The following is a 22,723-nucleotide window of genomic DNA, read 5'->3' as shown; positions in this document are numbered from 1 at the left end:
TTCCCTGTAATTCTTTACTTACATTTAGCAAGACACACTTAACAAATTTGTAACTCTTTCTCTAGATGAGAAATAAACTTCTCCAAGGTTGGGTTTTTTTTTCCCAGTGCATATCAATTTTAGACTTTTTCTAAAGGTACAAAGTTCATGCAAAAATTCACTTTTTCTCTTGTACTGTTTTCAGCATTTACCTCTGCCTTAAATGTCACAGCCTTTCACTTCTGTTACTCTGATTTCCTCGCTGCGTCTCTTTCTCTGCAAGCCCTAACTGACTGTGTATTTTAGTGTGGTCTCCCCATCTTCTTTCCACTTCCAATAATATTTTTTAAACCTCATTGTATTCTTGAACCCTTTTTTTTTTTTCAAAAACCACACTGACCACTTCTTGGTTTTTGAAATCTTCTTTCCAGAGGAACTGCAGCCTGCTGTACGTTGGCTAAGAAGTCTCACCAGTCTCAGCTCTCCTTCCGTGCGAAGGGGTTCCAACATATCCCGTGATGGCCCAATGCTCACCGACTTCCTTAATTCCATGAAATGGATTTATTGAAATCCAGTGTTTTGACTAGACAAGGAGCATTTATTTTACATCGTGCTGAATTCAAGCAACATTTTGATCCCTCACACATTATGTTCGTGTTTGCTGTCAATGACATGTTTTGAAGTGTTATTCCAGAAAGCAACTAAACACAAACATCTGACTTCAGGCTTTAAAGACAAGCAACCAACTGTTGTAACAGAAGATGAGTAAAGTTACAGTATGTTACATTACAGTAAAGAAACGTCTGAATATATATCAATTCAATATAGATGATTAAAAATGTTTTCAATACTTAAGAACATGTCTGATACAAATGTAGAAAATGTAGACTGGAAAAATTCATACAGAAATCACATTTCTTGGGAAGTAAAGAATTCAAGAGGAGCTCATGACCATATTTCTTAACACTTTATTGTTCTGAAGCAAAATCCTTTACAGGTTGAGCTAACTGGATAACTATTTCAGCTAATACCAGCAGCTGACATCACAGCCAGCTTAGAATGGACAATATTTAACTAAACAACATTGCTGCAGGTGTTTAAAAATTCTCCCTGAAAGCCAGTAATGACATATATTTGAAGTTTCAAACTTCCATTTAACATGCTATTCCTACCTACACATGACTCTCTTTTATGAGTAAAATACATGGACATCAAACTTTCATCAGTACTTCATATTACAGGAACTGTATGTTGTATTTTTAAAGCACGTAACTGAACTGGCAAAAGAAAAGTTGACATTAAAAAATTTTTCAAAAACTCAGTGCAGTGTTACTGAAAAGTCCCACTCAAATGACTGCAAATGCAGAAAGAAAACATTATTACTACATAATTTACTTGTGATTCATAATTTCAGTTATAAAATTAAATCTACCCCTTGCCCAACAAAAGAAAGCCCTTTTCTATTAGTTGTTCTCTGTTTTATCTTCTCGCATTTTATATCAAGTTCTAGAATTAAAGTCAGTGTCAAATATTCCCAGTTGGGAAGACGGTTGTTGATCTTTGTGTAACTACATCTTAACAGCACCAAAACTGTTCTTTCCTTCTTAATCCAAATTCAATAACTGCTGGTGAAAAGTGGACTGACCAACAAGAAAGGAGAAAAGAGTGGTAGTAAGCCTATAAGAACAAGAAAAGACAAGAGGTATAGGAAGGAAGCAGCAAAACCAACGACATATTGTGCTCCTCTGTACTTCTGACTATGTGAGATGCAATTAACTATTCTACTCCTTAACACCAAAGAATATTTTACTTCAACAGTTTGTAAAAAACCTTCTACTACTCCTATAAACTCAGAGTGCTTTCCTGCTAATTGCCAATGAAAGGAGAGCTTATTTCAAATGTGGAGTTTATCATCAATATCCCAAGAGAAGGGAGAAATGAAAGAGGTAGGAACACGTTTAATTAAAATCACTAGAAAATAAGTCTCCCAACAAATCAGATGTAGATGATAACAGAAAAAGTGTCAATTTTTAAATGCAGAAGAAGTCATCTCCATAATGTATTTGAACACTTATGAGTCAGCTGTAGGTAGCAATGTTTATTACATACTTCTCAATAGTTTATAGAAGTTCAGTCTTCCAGTCACTTACACCAGTATTACTCTACATTCAGAAAGTAACAGACTCATACACTGAACAACATGAGAAATACTCAAATTTAAGGTGACATTAGCTAAAAATATATTTCAATGTATTTTTAATAAATGAAACTGAGACTGCATCAAACCAATGAATATTTCTTCATGAACATACAGCCAAGAAGAGTGTATGTAAACAAAACTGCCTTGATCCCCTCCACAGAATGACATACAGCAGATAGAAACCCATTTTATGAAGTCTCATTCAGCAGGATACCCCATACCATTACTCAGAGTTGTCTCTCACAATTTCTTTTCCAGTGAAATTCCTTTTGCTTCCTTCAGAGACTTCAAAGGAGTTGAAGAGGTACAGAAAAAATGGGTGGTGTTTAAGCACATTTCTCTTTTGAGTTGCCTGCACTGTATTGTTTTCTATGTTTTCATCATTGCTGATGAAGAAGCTTGAAAACAGGTCAGCTGCAAGTGCATGCTACTTTTAAACTTGTTCAGTAACTCTTCTAGTAACCTGTAAACGGAAAATAATTACAACTTTGGCAGATTCTGAAAAGGGATCAGTTACCAAAAGTTTTGCCTATTCTGCCTGTGACTTCAGGTACACTGTCTGCTTACATAAAGGGCTTAAAATTGGATCTGTTCCTATATCTGAATTTTATCAGTATTTAGAAGTATATCAATGTGTCAGGATGATCTGTGGCCAAAGGAGAACTTAGCCACAGAGATTTTATCCAGGTGATAAACCAGCCATTTATATGGCTTTCCTTCCAGATAAAAATAATCTTGAAATACATTCGCAAAACACAATGGTACAAGGACTGGTAGAGAGCATCCTAAGATATTTCTGCAAGGAAAATCTAAAACCTTCCAGACTATGTACCATAAAACCAGTATCCCTTATTGGGTTTATGGCTTTTCACGTGCAGGTGAATTGTATATTTCAGTTCTTCAACTTGTCTTTGGGAGGTACTTCCTTGATTTCTCCTAAGTACGATAGCTAAAAGATCAGAGATGGTATCACTGTTTCAGAAGAAGCATTAATTCACTGGCAATCATATGTTTTTGTCCTTCATCGATAACAAACTATGTATGAGTTCGTTTTGGAGCGTAACAATGGTTCATTTACACCTACATAGTTGCCATGAAGATACTTGGTGCAGTGGATAATATTTATATTGTAATCCACAAGCTACAGTCGTACAACTGAGGATGTTGATGCCTTTGTTGTATGAGATACTTAATGTAAGAGCAGACATGCATTGTTAAGTTTTACAGTCTTGCCTGTGTGTTTCATTTTCCCTGTATTCTAGGGAAGTACGCGTTCTCCAAACTTTTTTTTTTGTTTCAAAAGCAAGCTAGATAGATGTCTCCCTATTGCCTCAACTTTTTGGCAAGCTGTGACTATCGAACAGACCGTAACAGAAGAAGTTAGCCAGTATGTTAAAAAAACCCAAACAAACACAAGAACAACGATTTTAACCACAAAATCAGTATCTGCTTCCTCAGCAGGTCCTCTAGAAGATGACTATGGCCACATTCATCATTTAGAGTCATCATAATGATTGTGAATGAACACAGATAGACAGCTCTAAATCAATGCACAAATGTGTGTTATTTTTACACAAATATGTGTAGATTACAATGAGCTACCTGGAAGGATGACAATTATGGTGTAACGACCTGGGAAATGTTCTAGAACAAGTTTTGCACTGCTTAGGGCTCAGAACTCTGAGGCAGATAAAAAAATGACATAGTTCTTCCTTCTCATCTGTCCCATGAAGCTCAAATGCTTGTGACTCAGTAAAAAAAAAATAAAAAAAAAAATCTACAGGTGTTTCGGAAAGTCTGTGTTGAAAGAACTCTTCTTACTCAAAACTGATTCTTATCTCAAACAAAGTGTAAGAGCTAAGTAAAGCAAGGAGGTATCTTGAAACTTGCTGTGGCTAATGAGGAGTAGGTTTGAATAACAGGACATCTGGAAGAAGGCACAGTCCATAGACCATGGGCTGCACAAACAGTCTCTTCATGTGTCTACAAAATATTCTAAATACTGATGGTTAAGTGCAAACAGATCTGATGAAGTTAGGTTCCTGAAAGTACAATACCGATCTCAAGTTCAAAACATCTATACTTTTACTGGTATCCTCATTACAAGTCCATCGTAGTTCTACCACACTACTCTTTGTTAAGCTAGGCTTGTAAAACAGAATACAAAATACTAGGTTGGATGCAGCAAACCAGCTTGGTTGTTGAAGGTCGTTACCGTGGGGAAGGAGGAACCCAAAAGTCCTCTTGATGTTATGAAAGAACCATAGACCCTTCTTATTCGTTTTTTAAATGAATAAGGCCATGTTTGAGAGTTCCCTATAGATCAACTGGCAAAAGCTTGGACTTTTTCTTTGGTCATTTTTTAATTGCTGATAAAATAAGATGAGACAATGCACCTGACAAAACTTTAATATTAGCAGGGAAGGCTAAAATAAATTACAAAATAAATACAAAGCTACAGTCAACTGATAAGACTAGGATGGGCAAGAGGGACATGCTGCAATGCTATCAGTTCTTCTGTGTAATTTAATGAGCCATGATGAACAAGGACCTAGCTTATTCTTAACTCTGTTCAAAGAGGCTTCTGCTTTGTAATTCAGAAGAGTCAAATACAGCCTCTTATAACAAAGAGTAAAAAGCAATGGCTCCAGAGATCAAAACAGAGACAAGAAGATGCGTTATACTCACTTCTTCTCGGTTCCACTTGAGAGCTGAGGCAAGGCTTCCAAAGCTTGCTTAAAGCTTGAGCTGCAAGGAAAACAAAAATACTCTTATTCCAGTGGTACAAGTCTTGTTCACAGTTTCTCTCTTTAAGTTCCATGGAAATGTGCTATATTTTAATCATGCTTTCAACGAATTTTTGAGCCAGTGCCAAGTAGTTTTGTTCATTTTGAGATCTTCATCAGTATCAGACACTCAGAATAGGGAAGCATGTCTTTTGAAATGGAATGCAGTGATACTGTAGGACACTACCTGTGACACTATGAAGACACACTAGGCCTTAAAGCCCTGCAATGTCTCCCAAGAAACGCTGATCAAGTAAGATGACCAAATTGCCATCTGCAGGATCATGTAATGCCAATTCGAACAGAAGTGAAGGTATTTAAATAATGAATGAACCTGCTCATACCCAGTCCCCAACATGACCATTTGAAAATTTCAATCAACTTTACTCAAACTGCTGACAGCTTATTATAGTTTGTTTTTACATGCCTTGACTGCCTCAGCCACCGATGCTGCTAGTGCTATGCTTTCTCACTTTATATTAACATGGGAGTGTGTCCCACATTATTTATCTTTGGTCTCGCACCTCACTGAGAAATGACAAATTGCTGAAAGCTTTTTGAAGGCTTTCATTCTAAAAGACAGCGTAAAGCTGAATCCACTTTCCCTTATTACGTTTGTGAAAAAGGAGTAGGGTACTGTATAAGCTTGTGGAGAGCCCTAATATTCCATACCCCTACAAAGGGAGTCTGCCAGTGTCCAGTTCTGTAGTCTCTGATGTGTCTGGCAGGTTCTTTGCCAGGTGCTTTATAAGATTGCTGTGAAAAAAATGGACAAACTCGGCAATATCTGCTTTTGTCTTATTTTAGCATCATTCTCCTCTGCAGCTGAACTGCTGTTTAGAAGTTTTGTTTTTTTTTTTTTTTTTGAGTGGCACTAGTTTGTGTCTAAAAACTCCAGTAAAAAAAAACATCCCAAAGAAATTATTTTCTTTCACCTCATAAAACTTTGCTAGTAATCTGTTTTTCCTCTATTTACCTAGTTTATCACATATTCTGTTTGAAACAAAAATTCTTAATCCTCAGTTTACATTGTGAGCTTTTGTATGTTTACCAAATATTCTATGACATTGAGAAAACAAACGTTAGAGTACATCTTACTTGCTTTCAGGTGTCAGGTATATGGCTACGGTATCTCTCAATGCACAGATTTCAAGTCTTGCCTAAAGACAGAAATACAAATAATGAAATAATGACACAACATCCTTTCATCAAGGGAATACCAGTATCCCAAAGCTTTGCCATTTTAGAGGCAAACAGTACTGCACACTGCAGTTGTAAGTGGCCTTCTTTTTTAACAGTTTGTTTCCTGTATTTTTCGTTGCCAAGTTGCAGTATCAGGAGACTGCTAAAAAGAGCAATTTCATGCTTTTGATTCAAGTCAAACTGTTTGCACGGTCACTATGTAGCAGTCTAAAAACATTGGTTTGTGTCTCAGTAACAGTAATAAATCTTCAGTTGTGATCCATCTTTTCTGTACTGTTACAGATAGACAGACAGACACAACCTCAATTTGTCTGTCTTTTCTTTTTTATTAAATACAGCAAACTTAACTTCTTGCAGCACAGCTTTGTCAGGAAGGAAGGAAACACGAGAATATAAAAATCTGTCAATATACATTTTATTCTTGGTTTTCCTGTTGAATTTCTTTTCTTTTTTTTTTCCAATCAGATGAGGAAGGCAAATGATTGTGCTCTGCTTCTTGTTTGTCACCCGAAAGGCACAAAACCTTGGGGACTTCACTCCTGCCACTGTACTGTGTGTCTAGGTGTTAATCTTCACCTATGCAAATGACGGTGGAGAATAAACTCAAAGATTAAACTAATTTCATAGTTAGTCCTTTAATCTTTGAAAAGCAACCATTACCATCACAGAAACAGAAACACTCTGCATGTGATCAATACTTTAAGTAATTTCATTAAAAAATATGAAGTGACCTTCATCTAAATTCATATTCTGTTCTTGTTTATCACAAAGATAAAATTTAATCCAGTTAGTCATTACAGAAACCGATTTACATTTAGACCCAACTAATATAACATTAATCTTCCAAAACAAAACTCTCATAAATTTTTTATAATCCAACACAGACATCTAACTCCAGTTCTAATGAAGGGCTTTGGCTTTTAAGTCTTCTCCTCATGTCTATCCTAGGTAAGAAGTCAGCTGAGATTTACGCTTTTTTAGTGCCAGAACCTTCCTGCACAAAATACAACATAACCACCCGCCAATTTTATACTCATAAGAAATGCTTTTCTCACCACAGAATGTTTCACCTCTTTTTGTATGGTGCTCCAAGCTGAATAGCCTTGGACTTCTGGAAGTTCTACACATAAGATTCTGGAGTCTTTCCTACATTTCAGGATGTAGCAGCACCATGGGGAACCGTCACATTCTCAGGCTCCACAGCTTAAATAAACATGGTGGAAGGGCAAACCCAGCAAAACTGTGGGTCATGGGATGTGGGAATACAGATTCAGGCTTCTCTTCAGAAATAGGTATTTTTTGATCAGTCTGACCAGGCTCAGAATACTCTCACACTGCTTCTGTCTGTCAGATAGGATTTTCTATGTTCAGAGGAACAGAAAACGACCACGAGTGACAAATTTACAAGTAGGGACAGAAAATGCTTTCGTTATGCAAGTTCACATGGTGGGTTGTCTCATCAAATAAAAAAGATATAAGGGTAGTTTTGTTGTTATTTATTGATTTGGTTTTAAATAGGCAGTCAATCTTATTTGGCTGTGATCTTCTGATGTTAATCCTCTGTCCAATGCAATTACTATCAGCAACTGAAAAATACACCTTGCAGTTGGATAATTATTTTCCCATCATAATGCAAGAATACTGTCATGTACAATGAAAAATTGGTGTTTGTTCTTTTTGCCTGTTACAGCCATAGCAATCATTGACTCAAACGGATTTTTTTAAAAAAATATTTTTTTCTTAGAGTCCTTTAAAGCTAACCCAACAGCAAGTACATCTACAGCTATAAATGAAGAAGGCAGTAGATTATCTGTTCTACTCCTGCTGTAACACAGTGCTAACGTAGAAATAATAAAACAGACAATTGACAAGTTTTGCAAAGACTTACAAGACCCTACCGCATCATATTTTCAAAATTTTTAAATGTCAAAATATCACAAAATTGTTTTTCTCTCTCTTTTTTTTTTTTTTTTGATGACAGGCCAAAGACAGTATTTAACATTTCAAACGGATACCATTATGATGATCTTACGTTACAGCTAACCTTCTATGCCCTCAGACACAAAGACAAATCCAAGTGCCAATATCCCAGCAAATACACAGATTATACCTCTCTGTAATTCTCGGTTTCCTACATTCGGATGTCTGTCATTGCAAAGTATTCAGGTACCTGTAAAGCTCCATTTTTGCTGAAGGATGAAACACACTGCATCAGTCGACTCAGCTCTTCAGAGACTGCTTCTACAACCCTTGACATTACCCGAGGAACTAAATCCTTTGAAATGGTAAACACCTGATTTTTATGAAAAAAGAATCATGAGCACAATACCTATATTAAAAGAAATATTTTCTACAGTAATATTTCAATAAAAAGTATTAAACACATTGATTGAAAGGAATACTTTATTTCTATCAATGGACAAAAAAATTCAAAGCAACTAGAATATGAAGGATTTCTTTTGATGCTTGCCCTACACTTTGACCAATCACCTTTGTTGATAGCAATGTCAACTATATGATACATGATGACAACTTCATTGTGATGTCTACATTACAAGGTAGCCAGACTTCAAAATATGTGCTCTCAGCTGATGGATGCAGGTAGTCAAGTGGTTGTAGATAGATGGCTGTTTTGGAGATAGCACCTTTAACTCAGGGTTGTGTGGCTGACTGACACAATTATACATTCAAATGCTTTTAACCTATGTATTTTGCTATTTCTTCTTTAATCCTTTACGTTTGACCACTGTCAAATAGCTAGTGCCTTTCGGCTCTGTGGCAGAGATAAGCCTTCAAAAGGGTTTGAGAGTATGGCAATGTAACAGATTTTTATTTAGATTTTTCCAGCACTGACATTTATTAGTTCCTTGGCAAAACATTACACTTCACTTTTTTTCCCATGCAGCAAGATCATCTTTTTAACTGCTTATTTGTACAGCTTTTTAAGGAGGTATTCAGAGCCTCCATTTGAGGTTCAGAATAGCAACTGCAACATATCAGCAACACAAAATTAAACATTAGATCTATGCCTGAAGGAAAGCAAAAAGAAACCAACTCCCTTAAAGAGAGCTTTAAGGAAGCAAGAAATTGTTGGTGAATTAAAGAAAAAAAAAAAAAAGAACAATTTTTCTACCTAGAATTGGGGAAAATGCAGGCCAAGAGGTTGGAATATAGGAGGAAGTGAGATTATAGGTTAGACAGACCAAACTTGTGTCAAGACTTAAAGGTAATAATAAAACCACACAGGGCTGGATGAGACAACGACACAAGGAACTGAAGATAATGTGGCTAGAGTGGTGCAAGAAGGAAAATGAACTGCATAGAGTTTTTAAACACTCGCACCTCTTCAATTTCTGCTCTAAAAAATTCAGTAGTTATGTTATTTTTCACTAGAATGCCTTTGCTTTATGTGAACTTTGGATCTTATGTCTGACAAGGAAATGTAGTAATTGACAGAAGATACCCATACACATGTCTAAAAGTAAATTAAAGGAGTAGGGGGAAGAATGGAAGACTCCTAAACAGTTTTTAGTGACTTAAGTGATGAATTATGTTTCAGAGATTCCATAAAGCTGTCCGTTCCAAAAGAGAAGGTATGTATCATAGGCTGAGTACATTGACCACATGTATGTCAGCTATCAGCTGTTATCACTTCTAAATGCAGCCTGGTTTAACTGTTTTGACCCACATAAGTGCATGACATAGTTAGCTTATGGTAAGAAAAAACCCCAGTAACTATTTGGGAAGGGGCCACCTTATTAAGCAGCAAATATTGCTGAGCAATTCAACATAAACATACCGGGAACGTGTCCAACAATCTTCTACTGAGAAGAGAATATTTGTGCCCACAACAAGCACTCTTGAAGTTACTATACAGAATCCAGGAAAAAAATTTCTCAGCAGTGGTGAATCACCACAAAACTTGCAGTGAGAAGCCCTTATTTTGATTTCAGTTAAATTTAAATTCAAAGGTAGAGAAACAATTATCTTCCCACTTCAGTCCATTCTTGCTGTTCAGCTGATGGTTAAATTTTGCTGTTTCAAGTTAGAGAAACTTGCAGCCTTGCTAACTAAACATAAATCCGACCCAGCTTACACCAGAATTTCACCAGAACACAGTGGAAATAGGAGTTTCATCTTGACGCACATTTTCATATTTCTGTAATATTTCATATCTAGAAATTTATGTGGCAACATTATTTGGGCCAAAATCAGTATCGGTCTCAATGAAGTCTGCAAGACAGTGCACCTTTCTGCTGCAGCATTTTACTGAGTATGCATTTTTACAGGATTAGCTCAGCAAGTCACAAATGGCATTGAATTTTTTAAAGCAAATAATCTCATTTTAACTTCTATTAATTTCCACTACATTGAAAAACAACATTAAAAATTAATGTCATTGTTGGTGTATATTTTTGGTATTGCTTATCCGTCATTCAGAAGCATTTGGTAAAATCAGCAATGCTTCCATGAAAACGCCTATAAGTAAATACTGAAATGGAATAAAAAGGACTATAGGAAATTCCTGTACATCATCACAAAAGGCCAAATAACTACAGCTCCACAAGCATATTATTTTAATAATAATATTTTAATTTTCACATGCATTCCCTATTGTAAGCCGTTATCTACCTAAGTATTTCAAACACAATTTTTGCTGTACAGATCCTATAAAACTTGCTGGTTTTAAGTTTCCACTTTTTATGCTATGTACAAGCATGAAATTGCCTTTTCACTCCAAGTGGCATATGTTGAACATTTCTTCCAAAGTGAGGCACAGGCTGATTTTCATATGTTGTGGAAAATAAAGTTAATCAGAGAAAGTGAGCATCACACCTCTCTCCATCTTTAATCTTGATGAAAAGGGAAGAATTGAGTTTTTGACTTTGGCTTTCCTCTTTATCAGATAGCGGAAACAAAAAGGTGTAATGGAGTGTCACTGAGGATAAACAGGAACTGCTCATCTCCTTCTGCTGTTAAACAAGTTAGCAGTTGCCTATTTGGTTGGCTAAGCCTAACCCAAAGCACTTGCATTGACAATAAAGACACTTCAACAGGGCTGATGAAAGCCAGGATTTACTATGCCAAGTACATTGAAATTATTCATATGAATGTAAGCATGAAACAATCTGAAGTTTTTTCTCACCTCTGCATGCACAGCAATGATATTCACTAATGCTTCCTTCAAATAGTTTCTGACACCTGAAACAAAAACAGGATAATTACTTTCATTCTGTTATCTTAACACAGCCATAATAATCTACTGTTCAATATTGCACTTTTTATTTTCATCCTTTCACTAGCACTTTTGCAATTAGAGGCAGAAAGAGAAAGTTCCATAGCCACACCATCAGTCTGTTTCCTTTTTCAAATCAAATGGAGAAAGGCACATTTCCTTGCAGCACAAGATTAAAAAAGCCAGCAGGTTCCTCTTTCAGTGTTTTCCTTGTCTGGCAACACAATTTCACCAACTTTGCTATTTAATTAAAACCTAGAATTATGAAAAAATAGATTCTGGATGTCTCTTGCTAGAATATCCATGACATAGGACAGAACAAGCACCACAGCTCAAAAGCTTCTAAAGCAATAGACAAGAGGTTTTGTTTGTACAACAGTCTTGAAGAACATCTTGCTACTTTATCAGCTTCTCTGACTATAAATTCTTATAGACAGAACTAGCAATGACTCTTGTTTCTCTGAAAGTGGTTCAGAAAATACTACTGAAGGCACGTTATAGGACATGTCACGCCTTAGTAAAAATTTCCTCTTAGGGAGGGTGGAGAAGTCCAATAAGCATTTTATTTACTAAGTACATGAAATATTTGTCAATTCATACTAAAAAGGAAAGTCTAAATAGAAAGACATCCAGCAGGGTATGCTTTAGTTAGGATAGGCTTACTCCACTGCACTGCTGTAACTCTGGAGTAACTTCCCAGACATGCATTCCACCTGTGTAAGATCTACAATAAGCAAAAATCTTAAAAAATGCCTCATTTGATTTTCTGGGCACTTCACTTTGTAGACAAAGGCAAATTAGAAAGCATTTAACGCATTAAAATATGAATAAACGTTGGAAGTGCAACACGATGTCATGAGAGAGGGTTACCGATGCACATGACCTCAATTTCCGATTTCAATTATCCTTAGCATGAATTAGAGAAAGTTCAAAAACCCCATAGCTCCCTTCGATCTATCTAATCAACTGTAAAAGATCAGAATCGTGGACAAACACTAGCAATACCACATGGCTCAGAGATCAGAATGTGATTAATGCTGCTGTCATAAAAATTACAGAGTGAACCTTTAATCAGTTTATCTTACTTGCTCCACCGTTCCTCAGATAGCACCGATGCAGCAACTTAATCCTGCTACAAAAAAATCGCTTTAAAAGGAGTTACCAGAGATCATCAAAATGAGTTGTTCTATGGGAGAACAGTCTCAAAACTACCATCTCAGTTATGCTCATTTTTTAACCACTGGTCCCACAACTTGCTTTAAGTTCTAAAAAGAAGACACTTGCTCTTTCTTATTTAGACAATTATGGACAAAAATTCTGTAAGAATGGGATTAAGGATGAAAGAATCCCTTTGCATGAGGTACGAGCACCTTCACTGCCTGTGTCTATACCGCATGGTGAGATGCGGCCTGGAGTTTAGATGGGAGGGTGCTTCCCGGTGGGCATCATGGACCTCCTCTTGGAGGTCAGCATGCTTAGAGGAAAGCAGAGGGAGACATGTTTAACAGTGACTCTTATTCCCAACGTGCAGGCAGAACATAGCTGAACTCTGCACCCAGGCATGTGCATCAAGACAGCCTCTGTTTCAGAAGTTCACAGCGAAGAGGCAAGCATCAAAGATTTTACTGCTTTCAATAAAAGCAGTCTGGTTTCTTAGCATACAAAAGAATTACGACCTTTTTAGAAGGAATGTTCTACTTACACATTGGAAGAGATGCAAATAACTGAAAAAGGTGAAGAAAAATAAAAGCCTTTCACCACACATTCCAAAACTTCTCTTAATGCTTCTTGTTGCTATCTGTATTCTTTTCCTTGAAAAATCTCAGTCACTTTCCATTTGAACTAAACCAAAGAAAAGTCAACCAGCATAGCATGCTAAGTTACAAGCTTATAATTTCTTGTTATCTTACTGATTTTTTGCAGCAAGGAAGGAAGGGGGGAAAGAATAAAGCAATATCAGAAATTTTATGAAACTGAGTTTTTTTCTCCTCCTCTGTAATCTGCAAAACAAAGTAAGGATGCTACACAACAGCTCTTGAACCACACCAAAAGATCACAGGTATATGTGGAAAGGCAACACCCCCTTCTTTTTCCTCTTCTACTGTTTTCCTTCCTCTGCTTCGCTCTGCCCCAGTTTAAATCCTCTGCAGGCTTCATATCACAAAGGACAAAATTTGTATCACGTCCCACAAGCAAATACAACCTGACCAAGCATTGAATGGTGGTATGCAAATCACATCAAGAGGTAGAGGATGAATTTGGGACCTGGCTTGCAGTTAACCTCAGGGTGCAAAGTGTTGATTTTGATCTGCTAACCTATATGGTATTCAACCTACAGGCCTCATCGTGTGACGACAGTAGGATCTTTCACGTGGAAACTGTGTTGTTTTACTTTTGCACATATGCCATACAAGATTAAGACTTCGACGGTCTCCTTTCTCTATGGGTAAATGCAACTGCCAGAGCATGTTCATTTAGTCAATCAAAATTTTACTTGTCAATTAAGCAGCATTTCTTTGCCCCAACTGATTATTCCCTAATGAAGCATCTCACTCAAACCCTGGTACAGCTGGGGAGCCATAATCAAAGCACAGAGAGTGGGCTGCTATGTCAAACAGAGAGGCCATAGAGGAGGCCAGCTGGCTGAGCTGGGAAGAAGTGGTATCAAGGAGGCAAGTGAAAAGCTGAAATAGAGACCAAAGCAGGTGGGTTGTGCAAGAGGGTGATGTGGTTCTAAGGGAGAACCCTTCTCAGCCATCCTACCTAAGCTCCTGAGGTAGTGTGCCTCTCCTCACACTTCTAGGCAACTTGGCTCAGGAAGCGCTGCTAATTCTGTCTGCTGCTGTGGAGAGCACCCAAATTAAACAATTTTTGACTGTGCTAGTAAAAGTTGCCTACCAGCTATGCCTGTGGAAACCTTCTATAACTTTATTTCTTTAAGAGTCAGTCATTGTGATACTGTAACCAGGTACTATTGATTTCTACAAGTATGAAATAGTAATTTCAGCAACATTAGCACCAGGTGTTAAATACCATTGTCTAGTGGTGCACAGCTAGAACTGAGACATAAATGATGATTTTAAAAGTGAAGACTTCAGGATGAATTGACTAAATGGAATTGAGATGGAACCCACAGTAAAAACGAAGTGACAGTAGCTTAGTATTGTACATTGCTAGTCCATCCCAGCTGCAAGATAAAACTGGTAACTTAAACCTCAGTGAAATGGCATAAGCAGACACATTTTATTTTACATCCTTGTAAAGTAAAGACACAAAGACACAAAGAAGCTATGAAAACTTGCGCACACAAATAGAGCTAAAGTTGCACACGTTATAAAACTGAACTAATCAGGATGCTTTTTCTGTGCCAGAAGCCATAGCAGGTCCAGTCCTGCTATGACTGTAAGATCAGGGGGGCTCAGCACAAGATCAAGTATTTCCTCAACTTCTTAGAGAGGCTTTGCAATTTAAGAGAGGATAATTCAGCACAAACTGTACAAAGCTATGCAGTTTAGAGATGGTCCATGGATATGAAATTAGTTGCCTTAACTGCAGCCTCTAATTGTTTAAAGATCTTGTCTTAGTAAGCTAAACAAACCAAAGCCAGAAAGAAGATGTAACTGCACTCCAAAAATGCTAGTAAGTAGAACCAGACAGGGAGAGATATGAGAACTAGCTAAGCTGAAGAACAATACTGGCACAAGAAAGAAAGGTATAAATGAATCAACCATCCATACGCTTAGGCTGGAAATTAAAAGTAACCACATAATAGGTTTGCTCTCACTATACTATTAAATGTGCATTGTTGTGACAACCTTTGCTGCCAGGGAGTCAGTTTTCCTACCATGAAAAGAGCATAAGTAAAAAGGGCATTTCCCCCCAACTCTTCTTTTTCCGACTTGTGAAGGATTTTAATTTTTGCATGTGAAGACAAAGCCAAACATGTCTGAATGTCAGGACCTGCAGACATAGTTAATAACTATACTATATTTTAAAAATTACAATTAAAACCTATTCAATTTCTGATTTATATCACTGCACTGTTTGTGGTAGGCTTTGTTGAAGCAAAGTATTACTTTTCTGGAGTATGATTCACTGGAAATACAAGCAGTGGCATCCAACTGTGAATTTGTTGTGAAATTCATTTAAAAATGAAAAAATTCTGTCTAGAATAGAATTTTTGTGCAGCTTTCTCTACAACTCAGCGGCCCACGCAATCACAGTTTTTGGGGCACCATGCTGCCAGTCTTATTATACAGCACTGAAAGCTAATGCACTGTATAACTGTAGGTTGCAACTATTAGGCTAATCAAGTGAAACATAACATTCTTTAGTCTAAAATACCTCCTATTTAGCATATTGAAGCACAAATACAATGCCTTTCTATAGCTTCTGACAGAAATATGTTAAAGACAGTCTCAACAAGCCCTGCAAATTCTCTCAGGAAAACGTTATTATTCTGTTACAGCATAAATGCATTCCACTCCCACACTATTCTCAACACCGAAGAGCCTGACTTGCTAGAATTCTAGCTGCCACTAACAAAGCCCTAGTACTGCTCTAAAGAAATATCGATGGGAAGACCTAAGACAAAGATGAAGGAGAGTTTCAGTCATCAACCATCACAACGGCTGTTAGAAACTTCCAGTTTTAGGCCTTCCACTGTACTTTTAACTGGTGCAACATTTGATAAGTTTATCCATTAAATTTAATCTTCAGTCTACATCTCCTGTGAGATTTTTTTTTCACAAAATAAATCTGTCGGAAAGTCTACATTTGCAAGCAGTTTTAACAATACTGTAAAACTGTAGCAAGGATGACTGTGTGAGCTATGGGAAAAGCAGAAGGGAAAAAGAATTGTGGTTCTAAGGAGTAACAGAAACTAAACTTCTAGCTTGCCAATGCAGGAATCATTCAGGAGATCTTCAGACGTCGTAGTGCTATCAGTTGTCCCACATGTTTCCCCCACGTACTTAGATGACAGTATTCTACTGTGAAACCTCCAAAGTGACTGAATAAGCATGCAAGAGCTGGAACTGCAATATCATACGTGTAATTTTAAGACACAAAGAAGCTACGAAAACTTGCACACACAAATAGAGCTGAAGTCACGCACATTATAAAACTGAACTAATCAGGATGCTTTTTCTATGCCAGAAGCCAACGTGAGTCTTCAAGTGTTCCCAGTCCTTCTAAAGTAACTTGATAGAGAGAAGATACGAGTGTCAAACATTTTTACAGCTTCCGCTGACTCAAGAGTTCAAAGAATGAACTGAACTTCAGCTAGGACAACTAAAAAACACAGGAAATTTTAACCCAGGCAACTTGGGTTTGAAATACTTTAACTCTTGTGAGACTGGAACCTCATTTGAGATGGGACGACTGGGGAGCTAACCTTGCTACTGCCTCTCACTAAAAAAGCCTTTCAGCTTGCCTATTGTGCAGAGGAGGGGAGGATAAAAGCACACAACTGTTTAGAAAAAGTAGGTGGTGTCAGCAGGTACCTCTGCTCATCAGCAGTGAAATACACCAGACATGAGGATCAGAGACTATGAAGGGCCAAAAGTAAAAAAGTTCTGAGGCAAATTCACAATCAAATGAAAATCAGGCAAGAATACTAAAAGCTGCTGCTCTTCTGTGGAGAAGTTAGAAAAGCTTTCCACAGGAAGTTCAACAGTTTGACAACTGTCACTCAATTCTGCCTTTTTTTTTTTTTTTTCAAAAACAAAGAAAGATAAGGATTTGCCAAAGAGGAATGAATGGTTCTTTGTACATTGACCAAGCTACGAGTCTTGTTTCAAGACTGTCTTTTTAGAAACGTAGGCTCTCAGGGACTGAAACAGAAATGAGTCTTGGACAGGCACAGAGCCACCAATTTAGGAAACAACAGAGAGCATTCTGGTCTCTGTAGGAGACCAGTACTTGCATGGACAAGCAACTGCTGCTGGTGGCAGCAATGTTTTTTAGCGCCTCTGAAAAGACAGCACAAACTTGTTGGCCTTAAGGCTTGAACATGACTTGGTAGAGCTAGGAAAATTGACGCCTGGGAGTCTGAAATTTCAATTTTTAAACACATCCAATTGTATGCAATATTTTTACAATTTATTGTTCTGTTTGGTGAGTTATGCCAGTAACACTCAAACAGTCAAATTTTTTTTTCTCAATTACTTTTTAATAAAAACTTTCCTCAAAAATAACAACAAACAGAATTTGATGATCCAAAGAGAGAAACCCTTTTCACACCTAGCTGCACAGCACCAATACTTCACTGTTTTTGGATGTTTCATTTACTTATGCTGACAGGGAATTTGGGAATAAGGAGAATTTAGAAATAAAGGAGAATAAATGGAAAAGAGTTATTTCATCTGCTCTATTCTAAGGAAGGCATCTGTTTTAAAAACTATTTGATATATATTCTTTACAATTACATTACATCCTAATACCAGATTTAACTGAATCAATATTAGCAATGTTCATATCCAAGTTTTAGATATGTAGTACTAAACTTTACAGCAAGTCACACACAAAGAGGTTTAGACTGTATGTCAGTTAAGCTCCTGCAGCTCTTTGTTAAGTTTTTAATCTGCTATATGAAACTGCTGGAAAAAAACCTGCACACATCTACTGCAAGTCGTTAATCAGTGCTGTGTAGTGCACATTAAAAAAGAAACTAATGAATGGTATCCACAAAGCCATGTAACTTCTTTAAATAGTCTGATTTTAACTGTTAAATTTCCTCTAGGTTCTGGTTGCACTGCAGCTGAAGCAACAGCAATATTTAACAACTGCTTTAACTACAATTATCCTAGCATGTTATCCAGTGTGGTCAGGACATTTTTTCCTCCATGAAACTCATGTTATAGAAGCAGTACCATAGGCTAGCAGAATACCCTGTGGAATGGCAGCCTATTATTTGTATTTCTGCAGTTCTTAGAAAGGCAGACTGTGCCACACAGTACACCAAGTGCCCACTGTCCTGCTCCATGCAGCCTGCTTGGGGATTTCAAGGTTAAATGGATACCTCCTGACACGCCAAGTTGTCTGACTGCCCAACACACATCACAGAATTTCACTTTTCAATCTAACATAGCCCATAACTTCTGACTAAAATCAAGTAACCTTTTAGTATTTTTAGTTTTCAAAAAGAGATTAAGACAGAACGGGTGGGAGGGGGAAGAGGCACTAAAAAGTGAAACGCTGTCTGAGGTCGCAGCAGGTCAGCAGAGCAGTCAGCACTGTCTGCATGCAGAAGTTGCTAGAAGAATTTAATTTTTATATACATATATATCTGTGCAGAAATAAATTAAAATCTGTGTAACAAGGTAAGAGACCTACAGAATAGCTCTAGGCTTCTGAAACTTAGACAACTGCTTGATACCTCCCAGAGCATGACAAAGCTCTAACTATAAAATACCTATTCCAAGACACGAACAAGAGGCAGCACAGACTAAATGCGAAAGTTAAAATGAATACAAAAATATTTTTATTTTTAGTACACAGCATTCTAAATTAACATGACTTATAATGTACCTTACATGTAAAATACTTCAGATTCAGGCTACAGAAATATGAAGTGCGTACAGCAAAAAATATTTTAATTATGTTGGTATTGTGAAGCTATTTGGAATCAATTTATTGACTCTTTCAAAGCACTTAACTTGGATTTGAAAAAAAATACACAAGCAATTAGGATTCAAAATTAAGCACCCAGGATGATATGAAAGTAGAGGGTGGCATCCACTACCCACGAGGACCAAAACTATGCCTGAGGCTACATGAATGGTATTTAAATCAAGGCATTGTCCCCCAAAACTACTTGGAAATTTAGCATTTTTAGTCAGGGAAAATATACTGTGACTTACAGTCTGTTTATTTCAAATATAGGAATTAACTGAAATAATTAAAATTTCATTATGAATTAAAACTTTGTATGTTTCTAGAACAAAAAAAATGTATTCGCGTTGTTACAAAATGCACAAAAATATTTAACTTTTCCGGAAAATAATTTTAAAAGATAACTATTATCTGCAGTTACTATAGTGAATGCAATACATTATTTTGAAAAGTAGTGTTTTAATATCCAAGAAGCCTATACCTTTCAAGATAGTCTCCTAACCGTGGAATAGACAGAAACCTCACTTGTTTGCAGACAAGAGCCTTTCATAACCTACAGCACTGGTACGACTATGTCATGCTATTTTACTGAAGCGTCCCCACCCACACAGTGATATCATCTAACCTGACACTCTGCAGATGTTTAAAAAAAAAAAGGTAGAAGAGAAAAAAAGCAGAGACGTGACTTGGAATTTCCCCATGGACATAACAAAGTAGCTCACCTCTAATCTTCATAAACAGCACACAGATTTCTCCCTTCAAAGACGGTTGATAAGAAACCAGCTTCAAATACCGGTACTACCAGTGGCCTGTTTTCTAAATTAAGGTAGCTAGACAAACTTGTTTGTTTCTTTCTAATTACTAAAAATGTTATTTGCCTTCACACTTTGTTGTGTGCCCTCAACAAAAACATTTTTATGAAACTGTAAAATATCTGGCAGTAGCTCTAAAAATGGAAGAACTCCACCAGGTCATAACCTTTACCACCATTTAAGCTGTTCTATTTATTATAGTTCCTCCTTATTTTGACTCAGAAAATTTTCAAGTTGATTTAAAAAAAGTTAATAATTAATAACTGTCAAAACCCAAATAATGACAAATGCAAAGAACGGCTTTCATTTAGTTACTGCTTTTGCTCTGCCCAAAGAAAGAAATATGGACACCACCTCTTAGAGAACTAAATGGACATCATCATGTTCAGTAAATTCCTTACTTTACAGTAACATCTATGCGGTATGAGTAATAACACTCATGATTACATATGATTACATATATGTGTAATCATATATGTAATCATATGTACATATATTGATTACATGATTACATATATTTTAAAAAATATGTGCATAGTATAGTAATATATACAGGCCCATAGAATAGAAATGGTAAAATTGGAGAAAAGGAATTACTTAAAACCAGTTTAGAACAAAAGATACAATTACAGTGTTCACAGGCTCTTATGGATTCATACAACACCTGAGCCAATTAAATATCATACAACTGCTGATATGTTATTACAGCAGAAAAAAACCCACTTAGAGACAATGACTCCAGAACCCCATTTGAATGTAACATAGAATGTAAAATTTTTCACTAGGCCACTTCCTGCTATTGCTGGAAACATTCCCTCCTTTAAACGGAGATGGATTTCAAGGTACTGTAGTCAGTGTTGTTTTGAGAGTACATTCAGAAGAAAACGTGAATGTGTAGGCAAACTGGAAACTCTTTGGAGAGATTACCCACTTATTTAACCACATTTCCTGTTTTTTAACCCATTTGTCCTAAGTCAGTCCTTAGACTACTGACAAGAATAGATACAAGTGTGTTATAAATAGCTCATTAGCAGGTCTTTCTTGGTAAGACTGAAAATGTTTTGATAAATCTATTGTTCTTACTAGTCCCATACTAATTAAATTGCAAATCAGATTAATGTTTCCTTGAAATTCTTTTCTTTATAGCTCATGCTAATTGTAAATAAGCAACATCTTAGGAATCAGAGGAAAAATTCATAGGAACTAATAGTAATCTAAAAAATAGCTACCAATAATTGAAATTTAATGAAGAAATTACTGATAATCTATGTGGGGAAGTGCTTTTACAAAGCACAGTTCTGAAGGAAGTGAGGACAAAGCCTGATCACTGAGACTCAGAACCTGGCTAAATATTTTGAGATCTGATGGCCAGAGTGCTTCCTCTTTGAATTAGTTGCCCCACTCTTATTTACATCAATGTAGCATCATGGCTGAAAAGCAGTGAATGTCACTTGAAGGACCTGACAGAGAAAAGCAGCTACAAAAGTATTTTTCCGAAAACATCAAACACGAACGTTTCCAAGACTTACATTATTTGTAGTTTTTGAACTTTTTAAATTCAAGCAATAGAAATTACATCATGATGTTCAAAGAACCTGAAAGTTGAAGCATTTCAGCTGGCTTGGAGTAGCAAGAGCTCTGCAGACCGTCAATACTGTGATGATCTTTGTCTATGCATGAACTCCGACTCACAAGAGTCACCAAGAGAATAATACTGGTTTCGTGCCCTTGTGCACAGCCCAACCTACGATATCTTTAAAAAAGAAGCTGCTGAGTTGGTTCTAAACTTCCTGCTACTCCATCCAGACTGCCAGAAGGATCTCAGGGACAGCTGAAGAAGTCTGCTGCCCAAATACCTGCTGCTATCTGATCCTTACCACATACATTAAAATCAAGTGCTTCTTAGGGCAGAATATAATCTGCTTTATAATTAACAAGATAAGAAGCAAATCTGTAAAGGCCAAAGACTATAACAGGAAATGTGAAGCCAAATACTGCTTCACTTGGGAAGAAGAGATGTCAGCATCTAATTAGACTTAATTAGCTAGCACCTAATACTTAAAAGATGTGCAGGTAGCTGAAGGCAAATTTGATATCTAAACATTTACTCAGGAGAGTTTTGCTAAGAGATGTATTTAGTTTAATTTCTCTGATCAAACACAGCAACAAAGTATAAAAGGCCTTTTACCAAGTCAGACCTGAAGGTCACTGAGAACTGAACTATAAAGACTCTCAAATTATGTGAAATATTGCAGAATAAGAAAAAAATCAGCCTGGTAATCTGGTAACAAGACATATAAGAGGCAAAGGAAAAAAATATAATGAAATCCTCTAAACCAAACAAAAAGCCTATGCGCTAATGTAAAAAAAACCCCAAAACAACCTGCTTCAGAGCTTACAGCCATGTATGCTTTCATCAAAGCAACAGGTATTAACTCACCCAAATCACCACTTGTAAATAAATGCATTAATGACCCTTATCTGAGCCCAGAACTTGAGATGCTGGACACATAGAAGCTTGTCTTTTTGTTGCTGTCATTTAAGTATTAACAACATTGTGTGGCATAGTCACAGCCTTTAAACTGTGCTCTCTGTTGCCCCATCAACATGTGGCTGTAACCCATAAACACAACCTTGAAACAAGGTAAGGATATAAATACTTCAGAGCCATCAGTATCCTGCCCTACAGATTCAGCAACACCTAAAAAAAACATATTACAGTTTCTACTTCAGCATTAACAGTGCTGGGGCAGTCGAGCCTTTTTTTTTGGTCAGATTTTAGTGGCTATATATGTGTGACTTAAGGGGAAACTCAATAGTACCAAATAATCACAACTAACAGATATTTTTGGTTTGAGGTAGATGGAAAAAAAAATTGCACTACGAGAAAAGA

At 36.7% G+C, this 22,723-nt stretch overlaps 1 protein-coding gene across 1 annotated transcript in view; it reads right to left on the bottom strand.

Moving 5' to 3' along the window:
• Positions 1 to 556: 556 nt before the first annotated feature.
• Positions 557 to 22,723, bottom strand: part of EXOC2 (exocyst complex component 2) — a 130,872-nt gene continuing 108,705 nt past the window's right edge. Inside the window, exons 24-28 of the mRNA XM_054058920.1 lie at positions 11,315 to 11,370; positions 8,339 to 8,461; positions 6,064 to 6,125; positions 4,868 to 4,927; positions 557 to 2,642 (exon numbers count right to left, since the gene is read on the bottom strand). Coding sequence (XP_053914895.1) covers positions 2,549 to 2,642; positions 4,868 to 4,927; positions 6,064 to 6,125; positions 8,339 to 8,461; positions 11,315 to 11,370 — 395 coding nt within the window. The 3' untranslated portion in view covers positions 557 to 2,548. The remainder of the gene's footprint in view (positions 2,643 to 4,867; positions 4,928 to 6,063; positions 6,126 to 8,338; positions 8,462 to 11,314; positions 11,371 to 22,723) is intronic.

The sequence above is a fragment of the Cuculus canorus genome, chromosome 2, assembly GCF_017976375.1.
Source record: "Cuculus canorus isolate bCucCan1 chromosome 2, bCucCan1.pri, whole genome shotgun sequence".
Lineage (NCBI taxonomy): Eukaryota > Metazoa > Chordata > Aves > Cuculiformes > Cuculidae > Cuculus > Cuculus canorus.
The sequence above is the reverse complement of the archived record's forward strand: the minus strand, read 5'-3'. Positions and strand labels throughout refer to the sequence as shown.